This window comes from Aquarana catesbeiana, linkage group LG05 (assembly GCF_042186555.1).
Source record: "Aquarana catesbeiana isolate 2022-GZ linkage group LG05, ASM4218655v1, whole genome shotgun sequence".
NCBI lineage: Eukaryota > Metazoa > Chordata > Amphibia > Anura > Ranidae > Aquarana > Aquarana catesbeiana.
The window spans coordinates 50,288,736-50,316,231 of record NC_133328.1 but is presented as its reverse complement, the minus strand read 5'-3'; the positions used below and the strand labels follow the sequence as shown (position 1 = coordinate 50,316,231).

General features: G+C 43.8%; 1 protein-coding gene across 2 annotated transcripts in view; it reads right to left on the bottom strand.

Moving 5' to 3' along the window:
- STAM (signal transducing adaptor molecule) overlaps nucleotides 1-27,044 on the bottom strand; it is a 61,199-nt gene extending 34,155 nt beyond the window's left edge. For both annotated transcript variants that reach the window (XM_073629725.1, XM_073629726.1), the window contains exons 1-5: nucleotides 26,649-27,044; nucleotides 9,129-9,213; nucleotides 7,143-7,218; nucleotides 2,709-2,804; nucleotides 834-980 (exon numbers count right to left, since the gene is read on the bottom strand). In XM_073629725.1, the coding sequence (XP_073485826.1) occupies nucleotides 834-980; nucleotides 2,709-2,804; nucleotides 7,143-7,218; nucleotides 9,129-9,213; nucleotides 26,649-26,688 (444 nt within the window). In that variant the 5' untranslated portion in view covers nucleotides 26,689-27,044. The remainder of the gene's footprint in view (nucleotides 1-833; nucleotides 981-2,708; nucleotides 2,805-7,142; nucleotides 7,219-9,128; nucleotides 9,214-26,648) is intronic.
- Nucleotides 27,045-27,496: the final 452 nt, after the last annotated feature.

The following is a 27,496-nucleotide window of genomic DNA, read 5'->3' as shown; positions in this document are numbered from 1 at the left end:
TATGGAGCGACGGATGTCAGCAGAGACATGTCCCCTGACATCCGACCCGGTCCGAACCTCTGAAAGAAGACAGATGGCCCTACGTCCGGATCAGTCGCTGGCGGATTGGATCAGGTGAGATCTGATGAAAATGGACATGCTGTCCGTTTTCATCCGATCCCTCCATAGGCAGCAGCGGTGTCTGACAAGCCCCTCCCCGCTCAGTGAGCAGAGAGGGACCTGCCATCCCCCGGCTCAGCGGAGATCAACGGAGAGATCTCCCGCTGAGCCGGCGGACCGAGGCGGACTCCGTGGAAGCGGAGTCCGCCTCGTGTGAATGAGGCCTTATACTTGCATGTTACTAAGAACTTGGTTGGTCAAGTGAGGCGTGTGTGCTAGAAAACCAGCATGCGGGTGTGCTAGAAAACCAGCATGCAATCAGCTCTTGCAGTCAATGGCTACGAGTGGTGATCAATGTAGTCCCCGTCCGAATACAATAGAAGAGTGGGAGAGATCCCTGCAGTAACATGTCTTGATACGGGATCTGTCTTTTTTTTTCCTTCAACCTACTGCTTGAACGGAAAATAAGCTGTATGTGTGTACCCAGCTTAAATAAATATTTGTATAATACAGCACCAGGGTTTTGGGAATACCAGAGTGCTTTTATGATTGGGTCAGGAGGCCAGAAGGCATCTACAGTGTTGAATTCACTAGGGATCAACCATCGGACTTATTTTTTGATCAGCGATGAACAGTCAAAACATTGAGAGAGGTAATAAGACAGCTGTTACTCAAAGTCCAAGTCTACTTTCACTTCTGATGACAAAGTGTGCACTTTGACTTCACATCCATACCTGGGATCCAATAGCCGGAAAGGTGACCCCTTGTTCTTTGAGGTTTTTGATCATAGCGGAAATTAGACTAAGCTGTGGGTCGTTCTTGAATTCCTCAGCCCATTCCACCATTAGTGCTTTTAACTTTTCACAGACTTTAGGGTGCCCCTGTAGAAGAGAGCAAACATCAGAGATTGCCAACTATATTCAAAAGAAAGAGGCTGCTGCAGTTTGTTATGTAGGAGAACTGGTCTCATCTGAAGAAAAGTACTTTAAAGCAAACCAGCAGTGAACAAAAGCTCAGAAGGAGGAGGATAGATCAGGCTATGGAAAGCCATATTCATAATAACGTTCCTGGCTGACTTCATAAAGGTGGGATGTGACCCACTGAAACATGATGAATAAAGCCTTAGATCATTTAAACCCTTTAAAGTAGCTCTGAGCTTCAGGTTTACTTAACAAATAGCAAATAGGTTTTAAAACAGGCCCCCAATGACCTCTGCAGATGAACCCACTGTGGATAAATTCATCAAAAAAAAAAAAAAAAAAAAAAAACAAACAAACTGTGAAGTCATTCAGGTCAGGGCTCAGAACTTTGCTCTGAATACATTAAAACCAGTGGTTTCCAACCTTTTTTCACTTGGCTACACCTTGACAGTCCATCATAAATCATACCCCTCCAATAGAGAGAAACAGGGCTGAGTAAGACGTGAATCTGCTTTATAAAATAGAAAACAAGCTTTTTTTTTTTCTTTTTCCCTCAAAAAAGGAAACACAATATAATAATAATAATAAAAAAAAAAAAAAAAAAAAAAAAAAAAAAAACCCACACACACCACAAAAAAAAAACTTTGCCAAGACAAACCCTGACTATCTCTTGTCATGAGGGAAAGCTAGAAAACATGTTAGTGGCTATAGGACTAAACAAGGCACTTTTCTCAGACATTTTGTTCACTGCAGCCATTGGAGAGTTGCCTCTTCCTCAGTAGAGACCAGAAAGAGCTGAGTGTGAACAATGAATGTCAGAAATGAATGAGGAAAGCCATTTATCTTCCACAGAGAACATACAACACATTTGGACAGTAAGGTTTTCTCAGTCCATTAAAACCACTGCAGGATTCCTTCTAAAGTGCTATAGGCGATAAAATACTGCAGTCACTCTGGCAATATTGTAAAATCCTGCAGGGAATATGAAGATCGGAAAACAGCCTAAAGCAGTGCAAAATGTACAATAAATCCAAAATGTTCAGTTCGAGCTTTCTGTCAAGAGTTCTTTATACTATGTATAAAGTAAAGAACTCTTGTCAGAAAGCTCAAACTGAACATACATTTCATAATATATATATATATTATAGAAACCCCAGCAGTACTAAAACAAAGCGCAGTCTTTAATGAAATACCCAACTTTAATTCAACACTGTCCTCCATAAACATTCCTCTTCTCCACTGGGTGTCCTTCACAGAGGTAAAACTGCGCTGTTGATACGTGATTTTTTTTGTTTTGTTTCTTGGTGCTGGGGTTGTTTTAAAGGGATGGGGGGCAAGAAAAGGGAGATGCATTTTCATGTGTTGAGCTGCATTGTGTCATGCAGCCCATTCAAAGCAAATGGCCTGTCAAAGTTGCATGACGTACAAAAAAAAAAAAAAAAAAAAACAACCCAAAACAAAAAACCAAAAGATCCTGCGTGACTTTGAGGAAATGTGCATCTGCACTGTGATGCGCAGGTGTGTTGGGAGGTAAATAACTGCATTGCAATGCACATCTAACATACATAGTACTGCTTGCATTAGAACCCACTTTATGGTGAGAACAAGCCCATAAATGTTTATTTACAAGAAAAACATTCCATAAGAACAAATAATAAAACATATGAATGGAACTTGTAATACACTTACCTTATTTAACACACTGCTAACTTCACTTGCAAAGTCTCTTGAACACACTTCTAAGTGAAAGATCTTCCCACAGTTGGACACACAGGCTCCCAGCAGCTGGAACACAAAATGGGTTCCGCACACATTAAATGGCTGTAAGGGCGCACACTATTTTGTTCAATTAGAAGACACAGCATACATTAAATACTTAAAACGTTTTGTGGCTTAATGACTCAGCCATAATAAACCTGGACTCCAGCTAAATACACATATGAAGCGGTTCTACCTGCCAGAGGATTGGCAATTCTCTCCACCCAGTTCCAAAATGTACACAGCTGTGCAGGACAGCACAATCCTGTCTGATAGAGAATCTGGGTCTGCTCTCTTACTACTAGATCTTCCCCTCCCTCAGCTGGTAGCTGGACAGTGAGGGAGAAGACCTACACTAATGAACTCAACTCTTAGTTACTTTGCTCTTTGCTCCTATCAGGGTGTCCCTTGTTAGCACATGAGCACTGCGGCACAACTGACTGGCTCCTTGTGCTGCTTACCGACACAAAGTCTAAGCTCCGCTATACAGTGAATTGAAGAGGCAGACACCCCAAACACTACATATTTGCGGAACACAGAAGCCCTGGAGAACAAAATGGTGGCTGTTGCCATGTTTTATGTTGGGGGGGTACCCCCTACTACTAAAGAGGTAGGTGTGTGTGTGTAGCAAGACTGCAGCGGACAATCGGATACTTTTTGGGGCCCAACGACACGAATACAGTGATCAGTGCTAAAAAATATGCACCGTCACTGTACTAATGACACTGGCTGGGAAGGGGTTAAACATCTAGGGCGATCAACGATCAAAGGGTGCCTAACCAGTGTTTGTGTCGTGTGTGGTGACTCAGGGTTATACAATAACTTTGGGAGAAAGAGCTTTCAGTAGATCGATTCTGTCCATCAAGTCTAGGGGCAGCTCCATCCACTGCCTGGTCTTCTGTTGGAGGGCTGAGACAATAGGATGAAGGTTATTAGGAATATAAGATTGTAGGGGAAATTAAACCAGCACTACCAAGTATCTAAAGGTTTCAAAAATCAAGTTGTGAAGTCAGGTATTTTGAGTGACTGGCATTTCTATCCAGGGAAAAAAGGCTGAATTTCTCCAAAATTTATTATAAAGCCTGAATATATTTTATTTTGTTCAGGTACTTGTATACTGACACCATGTTACGCAGTGCTTTACATATATTATACATTTACAGCAGTTCCTGCCCTCAAGGAGCTTACAATCCAAGATCCCCAACTCATACACATATATACTAGTGTCTTTGGGAGGAAACCCATATGCCAAATTCCCACACTATTTCCAAAATATGATAGAGGGATTGATTCAGGTCAGCGGAATATAATAAATATATAATATATATATATTTTTTTTTCTTCAAACTAGACCCTTATTATTGAATGCACATAAAATCACATTTAGACTTCTAAGACAGGTCTAAACCCTAAAGTAGAACGAAAAAGGCAAAAAACTTTTTTTTTTTCAGTTCTGGACAGAGTAGCGGTGGATTAGAACACCTGTCCGTTTTTACTGTGGTCTGGGCCCCCGTTAAAGCAGAAGCTCAGCTTATGTGCCTCCTTCGCTGCCACATTTGGCATCTTTCGGGGAGGGGGTTTTGACAGGTACCCGCTCCCACTTCCAGCTGACTTTGTCACAGCAAACTCATCCAGAAGTTTGGCTCCCCTCCTCCTTCCCCTGCTGCGGGGCCATTCACACAGCATGCTTCGTGCATGCGCAGTAGGGAACGGGCTGTGAAACATATTTACCAATCCTCTTCTCCCTGCAGCTTCTGGAAACCTCAGCTCCGGCCAGAGCGGTGCTTTAAAAACATGACTGGGTAAAACATCTTAGAACTGACTTTTGTTACATAATGCTTTCTATGTGCAAGAGGCAGCAAAAACAAGTGCAGGACAGCAGAGTAGGGACAAAGAGTTGAAGTAGAGGAGGGCGAATCTCCCCAGCAGGGAAGCAGCCGGAAAAAAAAAAAAAAAAAAAAACACTACACACACAAGTAGTTCTAACCTTCTACATTCTATCCCAAGCCTAAAAAAAAATTACTATAGATATACTTTATAGTATAAAAAATAAATAAATAATAATTTCCTTTGTCTCAGTTTTGGAAATAAAAAAAACATGAAAATGATAGGCGGCCTGCTACAGACGTAATCAATACTATTGTGCTGTATTTTCAAATGCTTCAGCGCTCTCAGGTTGCCGGGTTGTGTCCAATATAGACAGATGGAACCAATCTCAATGAGGTCGCTGAGTGTCTACTCCATGTTCTATTAGTATACCAAGAAGGAATTCACACAGCTTTTATTTAGAGTAGACCACCAACACGTCTGTCTCCTTCAAATATGAACCATCTAACAACGGATGGGGGAGGGGAAGATGATCTCCTGTTTTAACCACTTTGCGTGTGGAGCAATATTTTTGCACATGTGTTTTTTTTATACTAGAAAATTACTTTAAACCCCCAAAACGATTTTATATTTTCTAAAAACAGAGGCATTGTAGAATAAAATGGTGGCAACTGCAATTTTTTTTATGTTGTACAATATTTGTACGCTGACATTCACAGCTATACTTAACATGTGAGTGTTTGCATTCACGTGTGTGCGTGGTGAAGCAGTTGCTTTAAAACAGTTTTATTTTATTATAAAAATTACATTTAACACTTATTTCCATTGATTATTTACTGCTATGACAAGGGGGCCAACAAGTCCCATATAAGTGGCAGGTCACTTACTGGGTAGTCGGGAGCCAGCAGTCTTGTGGTATCAGCTGGATAAAGGATAAGTTCACTTTTTGGAACATATCACACCCATATTCAGTGTGTAACAGGTGCCCCCGAACCCCCCCCCCCCCCCCATCACAATCTGCAGTGTTCTGTGGATGGGAAAAACTACAAGGTCTGACAGCCTTTGCGGCTTGTGGTCCTCAATGAATCTCAACGTAGGGCTGGGGAAAAAAAAAAAAAAAAAAAAAAAAAAAAAATCGATTTAAATCTTGGATCGAGTTGAGAAGTCAAATCGATTCAAAATTTAAGCAAAATCAATTTTTTTTAGATTTTTTTTTCTTTCACCGCGCCAGTCCTGAGGAGATGCGGGCAGGAGTTTTTAGGCGAGGCCGCGGCTTCGGCCAAGTCAACGAGGCCAGACGCCGCGGACTAGGCCGAAGCCTCGCCTAAAAACTCCTGCCCACAGCTCCTCAGGACTGGCACGGTGTCCAAAAAAAAAAAAACACAACCTTGATTCGAATCGCGAATCGCGTATTTTTTAAACAAAAATCGCAGATTTTTTTTTTTTTTGAGAAAATCGCCCAGCCCTATCTCAACATCGCCTGTGTTAGCCCATTAAGTCTTCCCATCACAGTGTAACTGCCTGCCTGTATCAGAGGTATGGCCAGACAGATACAGTCTGCATAACTGTGGCATTATACCCACGATCTGCTGATTGTGGGTGCAATGCTTTACAGTTCCATTACAATGCAATTTTTTTTTTTTTTACATGCAAAAAAAAAAAAATTACATTATTGTAAATTTATTTTGTAAAGGTGAACTTATCCTTTAAAGTGGAGCTAAATACTTAATACAAAATGCTGGGTTGCAGCCAGTCTCATTGTTCATTACGGCATGACGCCACTCCTGCAACATGTACAAGAGCCAGATTGTGAACAGAGTTGTGCTTTTGCAGCTCAGTGTACATAACAAAGAAGACTGCGAGCAGGCAGGCAAGTTTATTTTATTGCAGAAGAGACACTGCAGGTTTCTTCTGTAATAAAAAGCCTGCCTGCTCAGTCTTGAAAAGCTCCTCTTTACCGTGGAAGCTCACTTTTAGTGGACATTTTCCAAGTTGGCTCGACTTACCTCCCTAGTCAGTCCTACAAACACACCTACCTGTCCCCACATTGCAGAGATTTGTGCTGGGTGGCCTGCACATTGCCTCTCCTCGAAAACCTTCATTGTTGGATCATATGTACCACAATCTCTATGCATTCCAATGGGAAGTCTGTACTTCACACTGGCCCCACAAGGAGGATCTCCGTGAAGAGGCTTAGAACCTCTGTCAGATTTTTACTGCCTTCTGTGTATATTTTAGGGAGATTTCTTCTGACTTCCTATTTTGATAACTACCATTTCCAGGAAATCACCTCAACGAAGACACATGGAAAAAAAAAAAAAAAAAAAAAAAAAAAAAAAAAAAAAACCTGACAGGAGTTTGAATCTTTCCATGTGCTATACAAAATAAAAAGTTTTTGCATTGACAGAAATATTACATTTAGAATTCAGTTCATTTTTCTAGAAAAAGGCGGCTTACAAATTGTAATGGTCAGAAAAAAAAAAAAAACAAAAACAAAAAAAACCCCAAAAAACAAGATTAACTGACAATAACACTCACCGTTAGTGCTTGCATTGCTACATGTGGGTCTTTATGGTTCACTCTTCTCATAATAGAGCGCAGACAGTCTTTAGGCCTAAAAAATCAATTAATTAATTAATTAAAAAAAAAAAAAAAAAAAAAAAAAAGGGAAGGAGTGAGAGGAGTGTGTGTGTGTGTGTGTGTGTGTGTGGGGGACGACGACTTAACTGTCATCATTTATGTTCCATAGAACTCTAAGGCTCCAATCACACTAGAGCGACTAAAGCGACTACTTTTATGCAACTTTACACGCAAGAAAGTCACATCAAAGTAGTGCAAGGACCCTTTTCTAGTCGCTGCGACTTTAAGTCGCATAGATTGGAACAGGTGCCATGGAACTCAATGGGCTGTGCCTCATCATGCAAAGTTTGTGTTAAAGGTCCAGGACCCTGCATTCACTATATCTGGTCTCCCACAGTACACAAAACATGAAAATGCAATTATTTTAGTAAATATAAACTGCTAAATACCTTTTCTCATCAGCAGTATATAGAAGTCTTGTGACTTGTATCACTCTCTGCTAAGCTTGTAGGAGGAGTTATTCTCCCCTGATCCTATCTCTGGACAGTGCTGATTGGCCCTGTGCTGATCACATGCACTCTCCCAGGGAAAGAAATAAAAAAAAAAAACAAAACTCTAGCAATACACACCAAACTGAGCATGTGCAGCCTGACTCCTAATGCTCTGTTACATCAGTAGATGGGTTGGAGTCAGTAATAGAAGGGGAGGATCAGAGAAGCCTGGATCACACAGCCTTTATACACAATGCAGAAGATTAACCCCTTAGGTTCCACGGGGAGTATAACAAGCATGCTTTACAGCATATACACACTGATATTACTGTTGTGGGTTTAGCAACACTTTAATTATAGATTAAAAATTCAGATCTTTGGGGCACTGAATGACAAAGTAGCCTGTGATTGTAGTCCAGACTACAGCTGTAAAGCCCTAGTATGCTTTTGCCCTCTGTGGATGGCAATTTTTTTTCGGTAAGTCTTTATAGTTATGTCATGTGGATTGTCCTTAGTTGGCAACAAATTTTGTCTACCTCATCCCTGATCTGTCTGCTCCCTACTTTACTGCCCCTCACCGACACGCAATACCACACTCACCACCACTGCGCCCAAACAATTCAATACTCTCTACTCACCACCACTGAACAGGCAATAACTCAGTCATTGCGACTGCATCACAGGCAATGCCCCACTTACTGCTGCAGCACCAATGTGCAATATCCAGCTCACTACAACTGCACTGCCAAGCAATACCCCACCTACTGCAACAACATGCAATACCCCACTCGCCACCAGTGAACCGGCATGCAAAACCCCCACTTGCCAACACGCAATATCCCATCCACCATCACTGCACCAACATGTAATACCCCAATACCCCACTGCATAGTGCACAATACCCCACTCACCGCCACTGCGCCAACATGCAATATCCCATTCATCACCACTGTGCAAGGCGCAATACCCCACTCACTGCCGATACACCAACATGCAATATCCCCCCCCATGCACAATTCTGCACTCGCTGCCACTGCACCAACGCCAACTCCTACAGCAATATAGTATTTCTCCTCTACAATGAGCACAAAAGCACATTTTAAAATTTATGCCTAAAGTTCCGATATAAAAACGTTCTGAGTCAGCGACCTGGAACACGCATGCAGATTAGACAGCGTGAAGTCAGAACTCCCGATCTGCATACTTGTTCCCGTCTGAGCCTCAGAAAGTATTAAAAAAACACAGGATCAGCATGACAAGTAAGCAACTAACATTATCAGGAGGAGAGCTCAGCAATGACGGTCTCCATTTATCTCTTTTACTGCAAAGCAGAAGCACATGTTTTCTATCCTCTCTAACCTAGTGATATGTACAGAACAAGCGTCAACAGCAGCAGATATTCGAATTATCTGTCACTTTACACCAAGTAGACCGATAATAAGGAAGAACTTACCCCGTGCGTGACTGCCCAACCTTATCACACAAGTCCAGGATCAGACTCCAGTCTTCAGCCGTGTTCAACTCACTTGTAGCTTTCTCTGTCAAATAAAAAAAAAAAAAATAATTATCAAAAGGTCTTTTTTTTTTTAGCAGCAGACTTAAAATTTCCAACAACTTCCCTTTAGCACATCTTCAGTCATCAAGTCATCAGCATCCGACACACCTTTGTGTTAGATGCCAGGTCCCCGATGCTTCATCCACCGGCTCCTACATCATTGCAGAGCACGGGGGCCAGCTGGAGGACACACAGCATTCAGTGGGGGGCCGGGAATCCAACACTCCCGAAGTGTAGGAGGCTAATGATCCTTCAGTATGCCTATTCCTTAAAGCGGAGCTCCACCCAAAAATGGAACTTCCGCTGTCCTCCCACATTTGGCACCTTTCGGGGGGCCGACCAACATCATGTCCGGCCCCTCCTCCGCACCTCCCCCCCCCCCCCCAGTCCTCTAGGAGACACAGGTCCCAAAAGACAGCAGGAACCACTCAGAACACGTAGCGTGACTCCCGCATACGCAGGAAGGCACAATGCTTAATTTCCTGATGCCCTTACTAGCAATGCCGGCACCTGCACCCGGAGCTAAGGGGACGGATCAGCTTTGGGTGAGGACATTGTGGGCCCTTGGACAGGCAAGTATCCTTTTAAATAGTCAGCAGCATGGGATCAACATTGGAGACCATGAGCTTCGCACCTCCCTCTTTACCGATGATGTTCTCATCTTCTCAGCTAACCTCTCCTCTGACATGTCCTCTATCAAAACAATATTTGATTAATTTAATTTATGTTCGGGTCTTTGCATTAACTAAAATAAAAGCGAAATCCTCCCCATAGGCACCCTTTTAAATCCTCCGTGGGCCTCCCATTTGCCTTTCACAGTAGCCAAAATCACACATAACTTACCTAGGTATAAAAATAGGGAAACTGCCATCTTCTATATACCACCTAAACTGTCCCCCTCTGGTCAAAAAAAAATATCCCAAGAACTGGATGGATCTGCCTCTCTCGATCCTGGGAAGATGCCACTAAGTAAAAATGGTGTGCTTTGCACACTTATTGTATCTGCTTCAAACGATTCCACTACTCACAACACAAAGATATTCAGTTGCTAAACAAAAAGATATCTCCAAATTTATCTGGCAGAATAATCGACCGCACATTGCATTTACAAAATGATATCTTCCAAGACGCGAAGGCGGTATTAGTCTTCCCAATGTCAGAGCCTACAACCTAGCATGTCTTCTCCGTATAGGCCTAGATTGGATATCACAATCCTCCCACTATTCAAACTACTCCATTGAATCACTGATGGCCCACCCTCACTCTTTGGTAGCCCTTCTTCACTGAAAGTGGCAATCTATACCCTCAACCACACAACACAATCTCCTCCTACGGGACACCGCCATAGCCTGGGAGATTAGATTTTCTGCAGATTTTTGTCTTCAGATTTACCAAAATCATGTAGTGCGAGGGCCTACCTGATTGCATACAAATTAAAACCCTTAAAGTTTGACCTCATATTACATGGTTTTGGTAAATCTGAAGCCAAAAATCCTCAGAAAATATAATAGTGTGTATGGGGTCTAACCCTGTTTCTGGACAGTGAAAGGGAAAAAAAAACAAAAAACACCACACACACACACACACAGCGCTCTCCTCCATTTAGTATGTTCTTTGCGCAGCAGCACAACTGATTTGCTTCTTGTGCTGCTTTTCCCACCTTCACTCTAAGCTTTGCTTTGTAGCCTCATTTTTCTGTTCTTAGCTGACAGGAGTAGCACCTGGTGTGGTCTTCTGCTGCTGTAGCCCATCGGCTTCAAGGTTCGATGTGTTGTACGTTCAGAGATGGTATTCTGCATACCTTGGTTGTAACGAGTGATTATTTGAGTTACTGTTGCCTTTCTATCATCTTGATCCAGTCTGCCCAGTCACCTCTGACCTCAACAACTGCCGCTCACTGGATATTTTCTCTTTTTCAGGCCATTCTCTGTAAACCCAAGATATGGTTGTACGTGAAAATCCCAGGAGATCAGCAGCTTTTGAAATACTCAGACCAGCCCGTCTGGCACCAAAAGCCATGCCACGTTCAAAGTCACTTAACCACTTCAATACCAGGCACTTATACACCTTCCTGCCCAAGCCAATTTTCAGCGCTGTCGCAAATTGAATGACAATTGCACGGTCATGCTACACTGTACACAAACAAATTTTTTTATAATTTTGTTCCCACAAATAGAGCTTTCTTTTGGTGGCAATTGATCACCTCTGTGATTTTTATTTTTTGCACAACAAATAAAAAAAGACCGAATATTTTGAAAGATAAAAAAAAAGTTTATTTGCTTCTGTTAAAATTTTTTGTAAATAAGTACGTTTTCTTCTTCAATGACGGGCACTGATATGGCTGCACTGATGGGCACCAATGAGGTGGCACTGGTTTGCGACACTGATGGGCACTCATAGGCAACACTGATGGGTGGCACGGATGGGCATCACTAATTTTTATTGAGCCATAGAGGTGCCAGTCAGTGCCCATTTGTGGCCACTGATTGGCTATGTTGGGCATTGATTTTCACATGTGGATGGCCAGGTACCTGGCCATCCACATGCTGGGGGCTTCCCTGGTGGTCTAGTGTGGGCATTCGAGGGGGGGCTGCGCTGATAAACAATCAGCACAGACCCCCCCTTGTCAGGAGAGCCGCCGATCGGCTCTCCTATAATCGTGCCTGTCAGACGCGAGTGAGGAAAAGCTGATCACCAGCTCTTCGCTGGAGGCTCTTTACCGAGTTTGGTGTAGTGCTGTGTCAGACTGACAAACCGCACCACCGATCTCCACGATGCGTGCCCCCACGGGCGTGTGGCGGCTGTTATCCTGCAGGGCGTCATATGACACCCAGTCAGGATAACAGAACCACCACCCAGCCATCATTCTGCTATAGACGGGCGGGAAGTGGTTAAATCACCTGAGGCTTGGTTTGAATTTCAGCAAGTTGTCCTCTCCACGTCTAGATGCCTACTGTAAATGCATTGAGATTGAGTTCCTGCCATGTGATTGGCCGATTAGCAATTAAACAGGTGTACCTAATAAAGTGGCCGGTGTGTGTATATAAGATAGATAGAACACACATTTTTATGTTTTTTTAATAGCAACCAAGTCACTTTAAGAGATCCCTTTAGTTGTCTTCGAAGAATCGGCACATACTACATTATGCACAGGAAAAGAATAAACTGCATTTTCAAACAATATCCTGCTTTCTACTACTCCCATCTATTACTCCTTTTTCTTCTTCTTCCCACAGACCTGACAGTGCAGTAGAGAATTTTCTCTTCCCCATCACTGGAATTCTGGATGTGATCAGCAATTAATATACTGGACAGGTTATTAAAATGATTAATGTCTCCCCCATATGAAGGTGGCATTGCATTTCATGTGCAGGTTATACACAGGAATGCTGTGATTTTTAACATTCTTCATTAGTAATTGCGCTTACAGAATGGCGCCTGCAGCACTCAGCAGGATCGCCTCCATTCTCGCCATTTAGAAGATACATTGCTGTCACTTTCCTTTATTCTAACCACAAGGAACCTATTTTTTCTAGATGACAACTTGTACATAATGGCTCCCTGCGTGGATCAACCAAGGATGTTTTTAGGTTTGAAGAAATAGGAGGAGAATATCATATCAGGAATTCTAATTAGAGGTGTACTCTGTGGATGGGAAAAGTGTAAGTGATGCTGCAAAATGCGTCCAGTAAAAGGAAACATTTCACAAAGCCAGGAAATTCTAAGAAAAAAGACATAAGCAAATGTTACCTTCAGGGCAAATCTCCATGTCTAATCTATTAACGGTGACAAGGATGAATTTCTATGCAAGTCTCTTTTCTTGGAGCAGTTAAAAGGCTGAACTCCAGGCAAACTGCTAAATAAGAAGATTAAATACATATAAAGTCCATATCCAGTCCTGTGATTTACACAGCTCCGCCTGGCCACTTACAAGTCTTGTCCCTCCCCCAGCCTGTGACTGGACAACAAAAAAAGAAAAGCAGATTGATGAACTCATCTCTGTCACTCTGCTCTCTCCTTCTATCAGCATGTTCTTGGTTAGCCTATACTGCAGCTCAACTGTCTCCTTGTACTGTCCTTTACCAGTCTGACCCCTGATTTATAGGGGACTGTAAGAGGTTCAATTCAAATTTGTGTTTCGCAATAGTGTGAACCAAGGCTGAAAGCTGAACTCGGGGATACAAAAAAAATAAAAAAATTGCTCTATATGGGCTGCCCTGAAGAGCCTGGTGGAGGCTGCACAGTTGGAAGGGCTTCCTCCATCCCAATCCTTTCACCACTCGCAACATAAAAAAGGTGCACCTTTTTAACCCTTTGCCACCATCGCCCCCCAGCGCCTTAACCACTTGTCTATCGGGCACTTACACCCCCTTCCTGCCCAGGCCATTTTTCAGCACTGTCACAGTTTGAATGACAATTGCGCGGTCATGCTACACTGTACCTAAACAAATTTTGTATCATTTTCTTCACACAAATAGAGCTTTCTTTTGGTGGTATTTAATCACTGCTGGTTTTTATTTTTTATTTTTTTGTAAAAAATAAAGACCAAAAATTTTGAAAAAAAAAAAAAAAAAAAAGTTTACTTTTGTTTCTGTCAGTAAATTTTGTAACCAAGTAATTTTTCACCTTCACTGATGAGGCGGCACTGATAGGCTGAGCTGGTGGGCATTGATGAGGTGGCACTTTTGGACACTGATGAGGCGGCACTTTTGGACACTGATGAGGCAGCACTGATGAGAAGGCACCAATATGCCGCACTTATTGGCACAGATAGGTGGCACTGATGGGCACTAATAGGCAGCACAGATAGGCGGCACTGATAGACAGCAGTGATGGCTATTGATGGGCAGCACTGATTGACAGCACTAACTGGCATCGCTAATGGGCACAGATTGGTGGCACTTGTGGGCGCTGATTGCTGCCACTGTTTTACTATACTGTAATCAGGGCACTGATGATCAGTGCCCCGATTACATTCCTACATGTCCCCCCTGCGTGGAGATGCCGCTGATCGGCTCTCCTCGCCACACACTGTCAGTGTGAGGCGAGGAGCGCCGATTACCAGCACTTCCTTGTTTACATGTGACCGGCTGTAATTGGACACAGCCGATCACATGGTTAAAGAGCCGCGGACGTGGCTGTTTACAGAGATCGGGGGTCGCGATTGCCGTGCTGTGGGCGCGTGACAGCGGCCATTCTGGGATGCCGTCATATGCTGTCATCCCAGAACGAGAGCCACACCGTCCCGCTGTCATTTGACAGTGGGTGGGCAGCAAGCAGTTAAGAGAATAAAAATACCAGGAGGTGGGCATTTTGATCATATGATCGCTGTGATTGGCTGTCACATGATCAAAAGCTCCCATTCGCAGGTATGCATCGGGAGCTTCTTTTGATTCCTTAGTTACTGTACTGGAAGTGCGCTCTCAGCACAGAATACGGTTTTCTATGGTCGCATATATGCGTTCGCTTGGCATTAAAGCCCACCCGCCGAATATATGCTTAAGGCCATTCTCTGTTGACCCTGACTACAACTTCCACTGTCCCCTATGCAAGATTGATGTGAAGTCCAATCCTGCTACCTCCTGGGATACCGCTGCCAAAAACCCCAGTAGGTGCCAGGCCATCAGGGGGCCCGCTGCGAGAACCCAGAAAAGACAGCTGGCACCCTGATGGACTATTAAAACAAGGATGGCAGCACAGGGAGTGGTCATGTTAACCAATGGACCAAGGAACTTTACACAATTTTGGGGAGCGGGGTTTCATATATGTGGCTAGCTTTAGTTGAATTCATGATTCAGCACTCTATAGCAGGGGTCTCCAAACAGCGGCCCAGGGGCCAGATGTGGTCCTCTGCCTGCCTTTATCCAGCCCTTGGGGCACACTTCATCCCACTGATATGAGACACTAGTCTGCCCTCCAGCACCAAAAATGGGGTGCCATTTCTCCCACTGACAGCAACAATTGGGCAAAATTTAACCCCCTAATACCAAAGATGGGGCACAGTCCTGCTGATGCCAGCAAAATTTTCTATTTCCGCTGGCCACAGTGCGGCCCCCCTAAAGTCTGAAGGACACTTAGACAGTAAACTGGCCCTTGGTTCAGAAAGTATGGAGACCCCTGCTCTATAGCATGAAACAGAGGTCTCACTTCTCCCGCCATATTGCATATGATTTTATAGATATACGACATTGAAGAAGTCGATTTTAACAGAGTGCGGTCACCCACCATCTTTATACTGTATAGGCTTACCTGTATCTGTGCTAAAGTAAAACACCTACAGCAAGGAAATGCAAAAAAGAAAAGCAGCTTCTCAAAAGCAACTGATCAGATTGTCCGTTTTCTTGCCCCCGGGATTGAAGGATTAAACCTTATTAGTAAGCATTGACCCCCCCACGAGCCCTCAAGTCGTGTTTTTTCTTCACAGAAATAAATTTGAAAATCATTTTCTCTGCCTTTTATGTTCTATGTAGTTGTATCCTGCGTGGAAAATTGAGCACATTTAATTTTTTTTAATCCTATCTTTGACAGCATGCAGAAAAAAAAAAGAAAGTTACCAAAATTAACAATCACCTTTCTCATGAAAACTATCAGAATTTCAATCAAATTGAATGAAACCATGAGAGAAAAAAAAAAAAAAAAAAGGAAAAGAAAAAGCAAAAATTGTGAAGGCCGATTACTTCCCAAGGATATTAATGCTGATGAAGGTAGCCATGTCCTCCTTATATAGGACTGTGATGTGACTAATTGCACAAAGGTATTCCCAGCAGCTTCACCAGATAAAGGAACACTACAGGCTGCCACCAGAGCCCACTGAGAGGTGGATGCAATAAGAGAGCAAAAATGTGAAAGGTGGTGGTGGGGTACATGTTACCACATTGGCATGCAGTTATTAAAAGACCCTAGCAATGTATGTTCATATACTGAACACCCCCAAAAGTCCCCTACTGGGGATACATAAAGCAATGCAGAGTATATAACATACAGCACAGTGTACAAAGTCAAGTGCTGTGCAGAGTCTAGAGGAGCAATGTGGGGTATGCAACACACAGCAGACGGTACAGAGGGGGTGGTATTGCTGAATGTAGAATGCATAACGCACAGAACAATGTAGTGGAGCAGGATGGAGTATATAATGTCCAGCCTATTGTACAAAGGGAAGGCGTGTCCGGTGTACAATGCACAGAGTACAGGATGTGGAGTATATAACAATAGGACAGTGCACACAGTCAGGCAATGTGGAGTACTCTGCATACAGCAAAGTGTACAATATTCTAAAAACACGCACAGCAGTGTATATAACACAGTGTACAAAGCAGACAAATGTGGAATATAATACAACAGCACACCATACACAGTCAAGCGGTTTAGAGTGCACTGCATACAGCACAGTGTACACCAGCGGTTCTCAACCTCAGTCCTCAAGTACCCCTAACAGGCCATGTTTGCAGGTTTTCCTTTATCTTGCACAGGTGCTTTAAATCAGTCAATGGCTTGGTATTTTGGACAGCTATTTTATCCAAGAGGAATTCCCAAAACACGGCCTATTGGGGGTACTTGAGGACTGAGGTTGAGAACCACTGGTGTACAGAATGAAGCATACCATATCATAAACAGAGCAGAGCAGCATGCAGTACACACTGACAGGAGAGTTGGGGGTGGATTTACTAAAGGCCAATAGACTGCACTTAGCAAAGTGCAGTTGCTCCAGAGCTTAGTAAATCAGGTAAAGCTTCACTTTACAAAGAACATCCAATCACATGCTTGCACATGATTGGATGATGAAAGTTAGCAGAACTTCTGCACATTTACTAAGGCTGGATTCACATCTGCGGTCTCACTTTTCAGCCCCAGGTCCGATGCGAATCAGGTCAGAATTTTTGCGCACCTGAACCAAACACAAAAAACACACTGGACCCTTTTGGAAACACCACGGCTGCCCCGGACATGTGAACCAGCGCCATTGAGAGCCGGTCACATTCACATACCGCATCCAACTCACCACATATGTGAACCGGCTTAAGCTCTCTGGAGCAATTTCACTTTGCAAACTACCTTTAGTAAATCAACCCCTCTATGGGAGAGAAGACAGGAGCAGTTGCACTCATTTTCCCCAGAGCTTATGGAATGTGGTAAAATGCTAACAATTTCCATCAACCAATCATGTGCAAGCAAAAAAGGCTGTGTTTTTTTTTTTATATTCCTTGCATGTGATTGGATATTCTTGACAAAGTGAAGCTTCACCACACCTACTAAGCTCTGGGGAAAAGGAGTACAACTGTAGTCCATTTCCCTTTGGTAAATCCACCCCTATATTTTACACAAGTGCATATAAATACGTCCATCAGCCTTTATAATATACAACATTTACAGAGCATTGGCTGGACATCTTTCACATCTATTATCCAGTGAGCCAATACAATTTTCCATTTCAACCTTCCATCTTTTAAAAATAATTAAGGGAACCCTATGCCAAAAGGAATGGAAATGGCAATTGCCTGGCTGTGACGCAGATATGATTTCTGTGCTTTCTGAACCACCGAGCAGGGGCCACGTCACACTAGTGATCCAATCACTGGCAGCAACTCAGCATCGACAGGATCACCAACAGACCACTTACTGGTCCAGGTACTTATGTCAGAGTTCAGTTTTCACTGACTGCGGCGCACACACGTGAGCCCGATGGAGAGCTTGGGGAGATTTTTCCTACTTCCTGTTCTGAGAAGAAGAGGGGAAATCTAAAGTGTTACAGCTGTCAGCAAAATAGCTGTACTTTTGATTGTTCAAAATCTTGATATCTGCTTCCCACATTTCGCTGTGTGCAAAAACACCAGCTGAGCGCCAGCAGTATAAGCCAATCAGGAAGCACTGCATGCACAGGGCTGTCATTCTAACACAAGCCTTTTAGCTGTATCGTCTCTTTCAGGAACAGAAATGGTCGGAAACCCAACACTCAGCAACATATGGCATTATATTACAGAGATACACCATCCGCACAATCTGTTCCTGACAAGCAGTTCAGACACAGGTTAGGCGTCCAAGAAGGAGAGGGTATACATTTAAGTGGATGTAAAGAATGAAGGTTTTTTTTTACCTTCATGCATTCTACGCATGAAAAAAAAAAAAAAAAACAAAAAAAAAAAAAAAAACCCTCTCAATCCAGCGATTTCCACGTGAGCTCTCTGGGGACTCGCACTCCTGATTGGATCCTGCTACTGTCAATCACAGCCAGTGAGCAAATCAAGAGACAGAGGGGAAGGGCCAAGTCATGGCTCCGTGCGTGAATGGACACAGAGCTGCGGCTCAGGAGTGTGTTTGCTTGGGTGCCCCCAGAGCAAGCTACTTGCTGTGGTGGCACCCAGCAGGAGAGAGGAGCCAGGAGCGCCGGCGTGGGACCCGAGAAGGGCAGGATCTGGGCTACTCTGTGCAAAAGCACTGCACAGGGCAGGTAAAGTATAACATTTTGTTATTTAAAATAAAAAAAAATAAATAAAAAAACCCCAAGAGACTTTAACCACTTAAGGACCAGAAAGACTTGCCCCCTTAATGACCAGGCCATTTTTTTTGCGATATGGCAGTGTCGCTTTAACTGACAATTGTGCAGTCTTTTGAGGTTGTAACAACCCCCAACAAAACGTATGTCCTTTTTTTACCCACAAATAGAGTTTTCTTTTGGAGGTATTTGATCACCTTCGTGGTTTTTATTTTTTGTGCTATGAACAAAAAAAGGAGCGACAATTTTGAAAAAAAAATAATTTTTGTACTTTTTTCTATAATAATAAAAAAAATAATAATTAAAAAAGTCTTCAACAGTTTAGGCCAATATGTATTCTTCTACATATTTTAGTAAAATAAATAAATATTGCGTATATTGATTGGTTTGTGCAAAAGTTATAGAGTTTACAAAATAGGGGATAGATTTATATAATTTTTTATATTTATCTTTTACTAGTAATGGCAGCGATCTGCGATTTTTAGCAGAACTGCGACATTGCGGCAGACAGATCGGACACTTTTTTGGGACCATTGACATTTATACAGCGATCAGAGCTAAAAATAGCCACTGATCGTTGTATAAATATCACTGGCAGAGAAGGGGTTAACACTAGGGGGTGATCAAGGGGTTAACTGTTCCCTAAGGAGGTGTGTCTAACTGTGGGGGGAGGGGACTGATTTGAGGAGTCGAATGATCACTAGGAACAGCAGATCTCTCTATATTCCCCAGTCAGAATGGGGATCTGTCTGTTTTCATGGATTGATCGCGTGTGGCAGCGCACATCGGCTCTGGCGCCACGGGAATGCGCACGCACCCTATAGCTTCTTAAAGCGGCCGACTTACAACAACGGCGATTCGCCCAAGTCGTGGCAACCAGCCGCAGTACTGCGGTGGCTGGTCGGCAACTAGTTAATACCGCCAAACAGTGCAGTACCGCTAAATCCACAACAGTAAAATCAGTCAGTATATGCAGTAAAGCAAGCTTGTTATCCTCCGCATTGTATAAAGAGGTTGTTTGATCCTGTCTTCTCTGATCCTCCCCTTCTTCTACTGTCCCCAATTCATCTGCTGTTAGTACAGAGCCTTGGGGGCACTCTGCACATGCTCAGTTTGGTGTGTATTGCTAGAGAGTTTTTTATTTTTATTTTTATTTTGGGAGAGTGCATGTGATCAGCACAGGACCAATCAGCACCATCCAGACAGAGGGTCGATGGCTGTGCAGACTCAGGACAGTCAGAGGAGAATAAAAACTCCTACAAGCTTTAATCACTAACCAACCAGCCGCCGCAGTTATACTGCGGCAGGTTGGCTCGCCAATTTGCCGTAGCTGTACGTCGCTCCTTTAAGACGTGACAGCAGGTGCGCACGCACGTACCCCCATCTTGACCAAGCCCTTTTATGCAATACGGCACTGCGTTGCTTTAACTGACAATTGCGCAACGAAAATCACCTCCTTTTATCCCCCACAAATAGAGCTTTCTTTTTTGCGCTATACAAAAAAAAAAAAAAAAAAAAGGAGCGACAATATTGGAAAAAAAAAGGCAATATTTTTTTGTATAATAAATATCCCCCCAAAAATATATATATTATATAAGATTTTTTTTTTGTGTAATTAGTAATGACGGCGATCTTTTTATCATGACTGACATTGCGGTGGACAGATCGGACACTTGACACTATTTTGGGACCATTGACATTTATAAAGCGATCAGTGCTATAAAAATGCACCGATTACTGTGTAAATGTCACTGGCAGGGAAGGGGTTAAACACTAGGGGGCAATCAAGGGGTAAATGTGTTCCCTCAGCGTGTTCTAACTGTAGGGGGGATGGGCTCACTAGAACATGACAGATCACTGAGAGCAGTAGATACCTGTCATGTTAGGCAGAACAGGGAAATGCCTTGTTTACATCTCCCAGTTCTGCCTCTCTGTGCCACGATCACGGGCCACTGGCAGACAGAGTCCGCTGGACCTGCGGGCACGTTCCCGTGGCGGGCGTGCACCGCCGGCAGCTTGCTTGCTCTAGCCGCCGATGACGGAGTGACGTACGGATACGCGGCTTTGCGCACCCGTGCCATTCTGCCGATGTATATCGGCGTGAGCCTGTCGGCAAGCGGTTAAAGACAAATACTGTATCTGCTGACTTTGAATAAAAAGACATTTACCTGTCCACTGTGTCCAGGGATCCAGCGCCGCCCTCACCTGGGCCTAGACGATTCCAGAGGAAGCCGAGAGTGGATGCCAGCCAAAATGATGTACCCGCTATCCCCCCATCGCCCCCCCCCCCCCCCCCCAAAAAAAAACTCCAATAGTGTTAGGGTAGAGGGGGGCGGGGGAGGAATTCTTAAAAGCAGAACTTCCAACAACAGCAGATGTGTAGATCTGCATATTTTACTCACGTACATAAACACAAGTACTTTAGGTGCATATTTTTTTTTTTTTTTAACGCAGAATCTTTCTGGCACACATAAAATACATATCTAAAAACGCAGCATTTTTTTCAGTCTGTGTGAAGGAGCCCTAATGAAACAATTGCAGAGTATGTGGCTTCTTTATCATCTATTCATTGCCCATGTTACCGTTTAAAGGATGTTTACCTTTGAAACATGTTGCAGTTCCTGCAGCCTCTCCCTGTGACAACGACTGTTTAAAACTAGCACAGTTGCGCGGGGCTCTGCCCACACAGCCGCATCATACATTTACAGATTCCTGCGAATGAATAAACTACAAGTATCGCCTTCCACCGCAGCAGACAGACAGACTTAACGTTTCAATGGGCTGTGGGGGCGCTGATGAGCGCTCTCGTAGTCCACTGGATATCAAACAGAAATTGCGTACAGAAGTACAGACTGAGAGCCGGACACATGTCTGCAGAAGCCCACATTTTGCACCCATGACCAATGCTTTCCAGGTTCCTGCAAGAAAAGATAAAAGATGCACATTCTTTTCTGCAAAAATACATGCATTTATTATTTTTTCTGTAAAGGTGAACTTAAGTTGGTGCCATGATCCAGGTTTCCTTTTTCTTGCAGGATCCTATGAAGCCACCCTTGCAATGCATAGATTACAGTTGTGTCTCTCTACACTGTGTGCAGCAATAGAAACACACTTCGCCCCCTGGCCTGGGATGGCAATGCACTCCACTCCACCTCCCTCACCTTCTCCAAGCTAAAACAAAAAAACTGTTTACTTGGGGAATGTTTATTTTCTTGTGCTCAAATGTGGTAAGCTATAAAGCACTGAGGGTTTAATATCACTGTGAAATGACCCCAAGAAGAAGTAACATACCTACCTACCTTGCAGCCTGTGTATAGAAAAAAAACTGGCTTGTTCATTGATCACTGCAAGTCCTCAATCATGGGATGAGTGGAATGCTTGTTCACTCCACCAGTTGTATGTCCTGTAGTTACCGGGAGGTGCCATAAGTGTCAGTGACTCCTGATGACCCCCGCCAAACCCAGCAAGTATACCCATCCAACTGCCCTGCCTTATCACCTCTCTGTTCTGTGTCACAGATCGGGGTTTTCAGATATGGGGAAACATGTGACAATGCTTATGTCCAGACACTGTCACATGTAGGATTGCACTGATACTGAAACTAAGCATTTGATCGAGTATCGGTACTCGTGCAAATACTCCAATACCTGAAACTGATACTTTTCAGGCTCGGATCTTTTAGACGTCAGCGGAATTCCCCAACTGACAGCTGAAATGAATAAAAAAAAAAAAAAAGGGAAAGCTGGCAATTATTAAAAAGCAGGTTGCTTCTTTAAACTGACTTCATCTACAGATCAAAATCCATCCCTTTGATCTGTAGATGTATAAACAGAAAGATACAAAAAGAAACAATGTTTCTTTTTAAGCGGCTAAATAATGTTGTTTAGGGGTGCAACGGATCGTCACCGATCCGTGATCCAAACGGTTCAACCTGTTTGGATCGGCACACATGAGCTCCGCGGAGCGCGCCGCTGCCTCGGCATTAGGAAAGGCTGCGGCCTAGCTCCGGAGAGGCGGCCATCTTGGTACACCCGGCGGCCGTTTACCACGTGATCAGCGATCACTTGTAAACAAACATGTCATGATGCCGGTTCCTCTCTCCCATCTGTGTACTGATCTGTACAGTGGAGGGGAGGGATCAGATGGCAGCAGCGATGTGGGCTGCATCTGTAGTGCCCACAGCGCTGCTCTGTGAAATTGCAGTCACATCCATGGATCCATCCATCCATGCTCAGCCATCCCTCCATACCCTGCCATACCCTGCCAACAGGGAGATTGTGGATATTATTACAGCGGGGGAGATTTTTTTTGTTGATCCAAAAATTATCTGAACGGTGACTCCTGATCCGAGGAACAATCCGAACCGCAAGTTTTTTGATCTGTTGCACCCCTAATGTTGTTGATAAACATGAATTTCATTTACACTTCAGCTGCCATAAGGGAAAGCCGCCGCGTCCTTAACAACCGATAACTCATTCAGCTGTCAGTGGGCTTTCCCTTATGACAGCTAATGTGTAAATGAAATCCAATGTTTATCAACAACATTGTTCAGCTGTTTAAAAAGAAACATTGTTTATTTTTGTATCTTTATGTTTATACATCTACAGATCAAAGGGATGAATTTTGATCTGTAGATGAAGTCCGTTTAAAGCAACCTGCTTTTTATTAAATGCTCCTGTTACCAATTATTAACACTTAAATGTATGCTAATCAGCCTTAATTAACTCCTTATTCCCCTTCTCCATTCAATTATTTTCCTGCAAATTTTTTCACTTCTATTTTATAAACTAATAATAATTAAGACTTTTTTTTCGTTTGCTTTGTTCGTTATTTTTACACCTTTAACATTAATTTATATGTTTCACATTGAAAAAAAGTGCAAAATGTAAAAAATTTGTAAATAACTTTTCAACGCTTTGTACCACTGCTGACAGCTGAAGTGTAAACAAAACAGTTGCGGTAGGCATCAGTCATTGGTATCGGCGAGTACTAAAAAGTATCGGTACTCTTAAAAAAAAAGAAAATCGGTGCATTCCTAGTCGCATGCAGTGGATGGATGTTAACCACCCTGGTAAGCTTTGACACCAACTGTCAAGAGAGCTCACTCAGGGAAGACTCCTGTACCGGGGAGGTGACAGTTAAGTGATGCATTGTTCATGCAGATTTCAGCATAAAACAAAAACTTGGTGCTGACCGTCCTTTGGTCCAATTGACTATCCTTGCTGGAGGCTGCGACTCAGCACAAATTCCTCCCGTAGTTGAATGAAGTATACAGAGATCTCCTCTTACAATTGTAACACTGATGTATTTATGGATCTGGGTTTTGTCTGGAGAAAACAGTGAACGCTTCTATGTAAAGAGACGAAAACAACTCGGCACAATGACACCATGTGCAGTATGGAGGGACAGGGGCAAGAATTACTGCCTTGCAACACCCGGGTCCCAGGTTCAAATGCTGGATTCAAAAACCCATACAGACTGGGTGGCATAAAAAGGTCCTGCAGAGCCTGTGATGGTATATGGTGGGGACATTACAGCCTGACATCACTAGGACAGTGACCGATGTGAATAGTGACACTGGGCCCATTAAGGTGCTTTATACAAAAAAAAAAATTCAAGGGTTAACTTACTTATTAGTGACAGCGCACACTGACGCCTTTACAACTGAAGCTGCTGCACACAGGTTTTTATCTTAATGCATAGAATGCATTAAGATAAAAAACCTTCTGACTTTAGAACCACTTTAAGGTTAAAAAAAAAAAAAAAAAAAAAAAAAAAAAAAAAAAAAAAAACACACCTTTTTTGTGTGTAGATCCCCCACCTCCCTCCTAAATACTTACCTGAGCCCCCTCTCCAACCAGCGATGTGTACATCTCCTCATTGATTCAGACACAGCATTGGCTCCTGCTGCTGTCAATCAGAGCCAGTGTAGAGGGAGTGGGGGCGGGGCCAAACCACACTATGCGTGTCAATAGATGCACACGGATGAAGCCCATATGAGTCCCCAGCAAGCAGTCTGCTAGGGAAAGACACTCGAAGGGGGGGTGGAGGAGCCAGGAGTGCCAGCGGGGAACCTGAGAAGAGGATGATCTGGGCTGCTCTATGCAAAACTACTACACAGGGGAGGCAAGCATAACATAACAAAAAAAAAAAAAAAAAGTTTACAATCGTTTTAATATTCTGGGTAATAGAATGCACAAAAACCAAAAGCATGAGCACTCATAAAACGTGTGTGTGTGTAAAATGTGGATTTTACCACTGTTTAAGCCCTTGGCACCAGCCCTGTGTTTACAACTTACCGTGCTAAAACCACGCTCCCAGCACAGTGCGCCAGCAGGGATCGTTCCTGAAGCATACTTGTGATCGGGAGCTTTCCGATCATGTGACAGCCAATCACAGCAGTCACATGACCCGAATACCTGCCTCCCAGCTTTTTAGACGGAAAAAAAAAAAAAACACTGCTGTGCGAGCGCTTTGCCGTGGTTTTAACCCTTTCTCGGCCACTAGCGGGGGGTAAAAAAAAAAAAAAAAAAATAAAAAAAAAAAAAAAAAAAAAAAAAAAAAAAAATCGCACCGCTAGCGGCCGAATACCGGCGCTAAAATGACGGTAAAGCGGTGCTAAAAATAGCACCGTTTTACTGCTGGCGCCGCTCCCGTCCCAGTGTGAAAGGAGCCCTAAAGGAACGAGAGGCGGCTGGCACGAAAAGGTTAAGCACTTTTCCTCTTTTTTTAAAGGCACTTTGAAAAGCTGAGCAAACACTCCTTGTACTTGAGGCCTTAGGCGGTGCTCCAGCCCCCCCACCAAAAAATTAAAATTCAGCAGCTACAAATACTGTCGTTGCTGACTTTTACTATTAGGGCACTTACCTGTCCAGGGATCCTGCGGTGTCCTCACCTGAGCCAATTCTTAAATCAGTTCTCGGGCGCTGCCATCCTGGGTAAGGCAAACCAGCAGTGAAGCCTTGCGGCTTCGGTTTCCAATGTGGATGCACGAATCACACTCTCTCATTCGAGGGCCGAACTTCCGGAAGAGTTTCAAACTTAGCAGGAAGTTGAAACAGGTACCTGTCAAAACCAGGTACCCACTGCCCCCCCCCTCCCCCCAGGTGCCAAATTTGGCAGTGGAGAGGAAGCCGACAAGTGGAGCTTCTCCTTTAGGGTGGAGCTCCGCTTTAAGCTAGGTTGGGGCAGCTATGAATAAAGCACATTCTATAACGGTGTGAAACGCGTCAGTGGTTTTATCCTTGCTGCATGGATTTACTATAACAATAAAAAAAAATTTTTCATTGGAGTGCGGCCATCCGGACCTCTTTGTTTAATTTTTGCATATAAAGCTGCACCCACGTCTGGAGAGAGGAGAGATCATTAGGAAGTAGACACCTGGAGCGGGTTCTTCTTTTTGTTTCAGGGGTTCCTCTTAAAAGCAGCAAAACGCACAGCATCGCTCCTCACCACAACTTCAATAAAGTTTTTAAAATATAAAGAGCCAACAGTGAATTGCGTAGTAACGATGCACGGCGCCGCCCCCGCCCATCACACACCAGCAGGGGGCGCATCACAGCGCACAGGCTGCGGCGAGCGATCCCTGAGGTCAGTAGGATTTTTGCTGACCTGCATTCCTAACGCCCCTCGACATCAGCTCCCAAGTAAGCCCAGCAGCCCCGGACCGCGCGCAGTAACCCATAGCAACCACTCACCCGACTACCTGACAGAACTGAAATCTGATTGGTGACCAAGTTCTCCTCTATGCACTTTTCCTTATGAAGAAGAAAGTCATCACCAGGAGAAACACCTAAGGGAGAAGCCTCTGCTGGAAGATGCTGTCAGCAACCCTGACCCAGCAATGTGACTGCTTCCATCAGTGGCTTCTCACACAGGTGCTGTGATTGTGTCAGGGCTGGGCCCAGAAGTTGCAGACAATGACTTACCCACATCTGGGTCGAAGGGGTTGGAGGTGAAGAGCGGCATGGCTGCGGGATTAGAGGCTCTCCTAAGGATGCTGGATCCGGGAATTCCTGCTGATCACTCCCCTGCTCCTGCCTGCCTGAGCATCAGCTCCTCAGAGGGGCCACACAGCTGCCCGGGCCACTGAGCATGCCGGGAAATGCGGCTGTCTATTCCATTGCCTGTCTCCACTCTCCACTAGGACAAAAAAAAAATAAAACAGTCAGCGGCGCCGGGCTGTCCCCTCTTATTAATTATAGGGGTGAGACAAAGGAGACAGGGAGAGGAGCTTGTCAGCGGCTCCCTGGGCTGATGCTGGGACTGGCATTTGATGACGTTCCCTCAGGGGAGAAGGCGGGGCCAGGTATTGCGCAGCCGCACTGCAGAGGGTGGGGGGTTCTAGACGGATGGTCAGGTTGTACGCATGCGCAAGGGAATGCCCTGTAGCTAAAAAAATGTGATCAGGTCATGTGATCGTTTGTTACCTGATCATAAACAGAACACCACGTGATGGTCTCCCGGTCATGTGACTCGTTATCGATCTCATTTCATGACCTCAGCCAGTTTCTCCTGTGTTCTAAAGAATAATCATACAAAGCTCCTTATACATGACATACACACATCCATTCTTTGTCTTCAGTCAATCAGTCCTTTACACATAGCTCCCAACTGTCCCTGATTTGGAGCAATGTCCCTCTGTCCCTCTTTCCTCCTCATTTGTCCCTCATTTTGGTCTGATCTATATAGTTGTATATAAAATGCACTTTTTATCTATCAAAAAGTGTTTTCCAGCACTAAACCTTTCATCTGATTTCTAAATTGCTGCATTTGT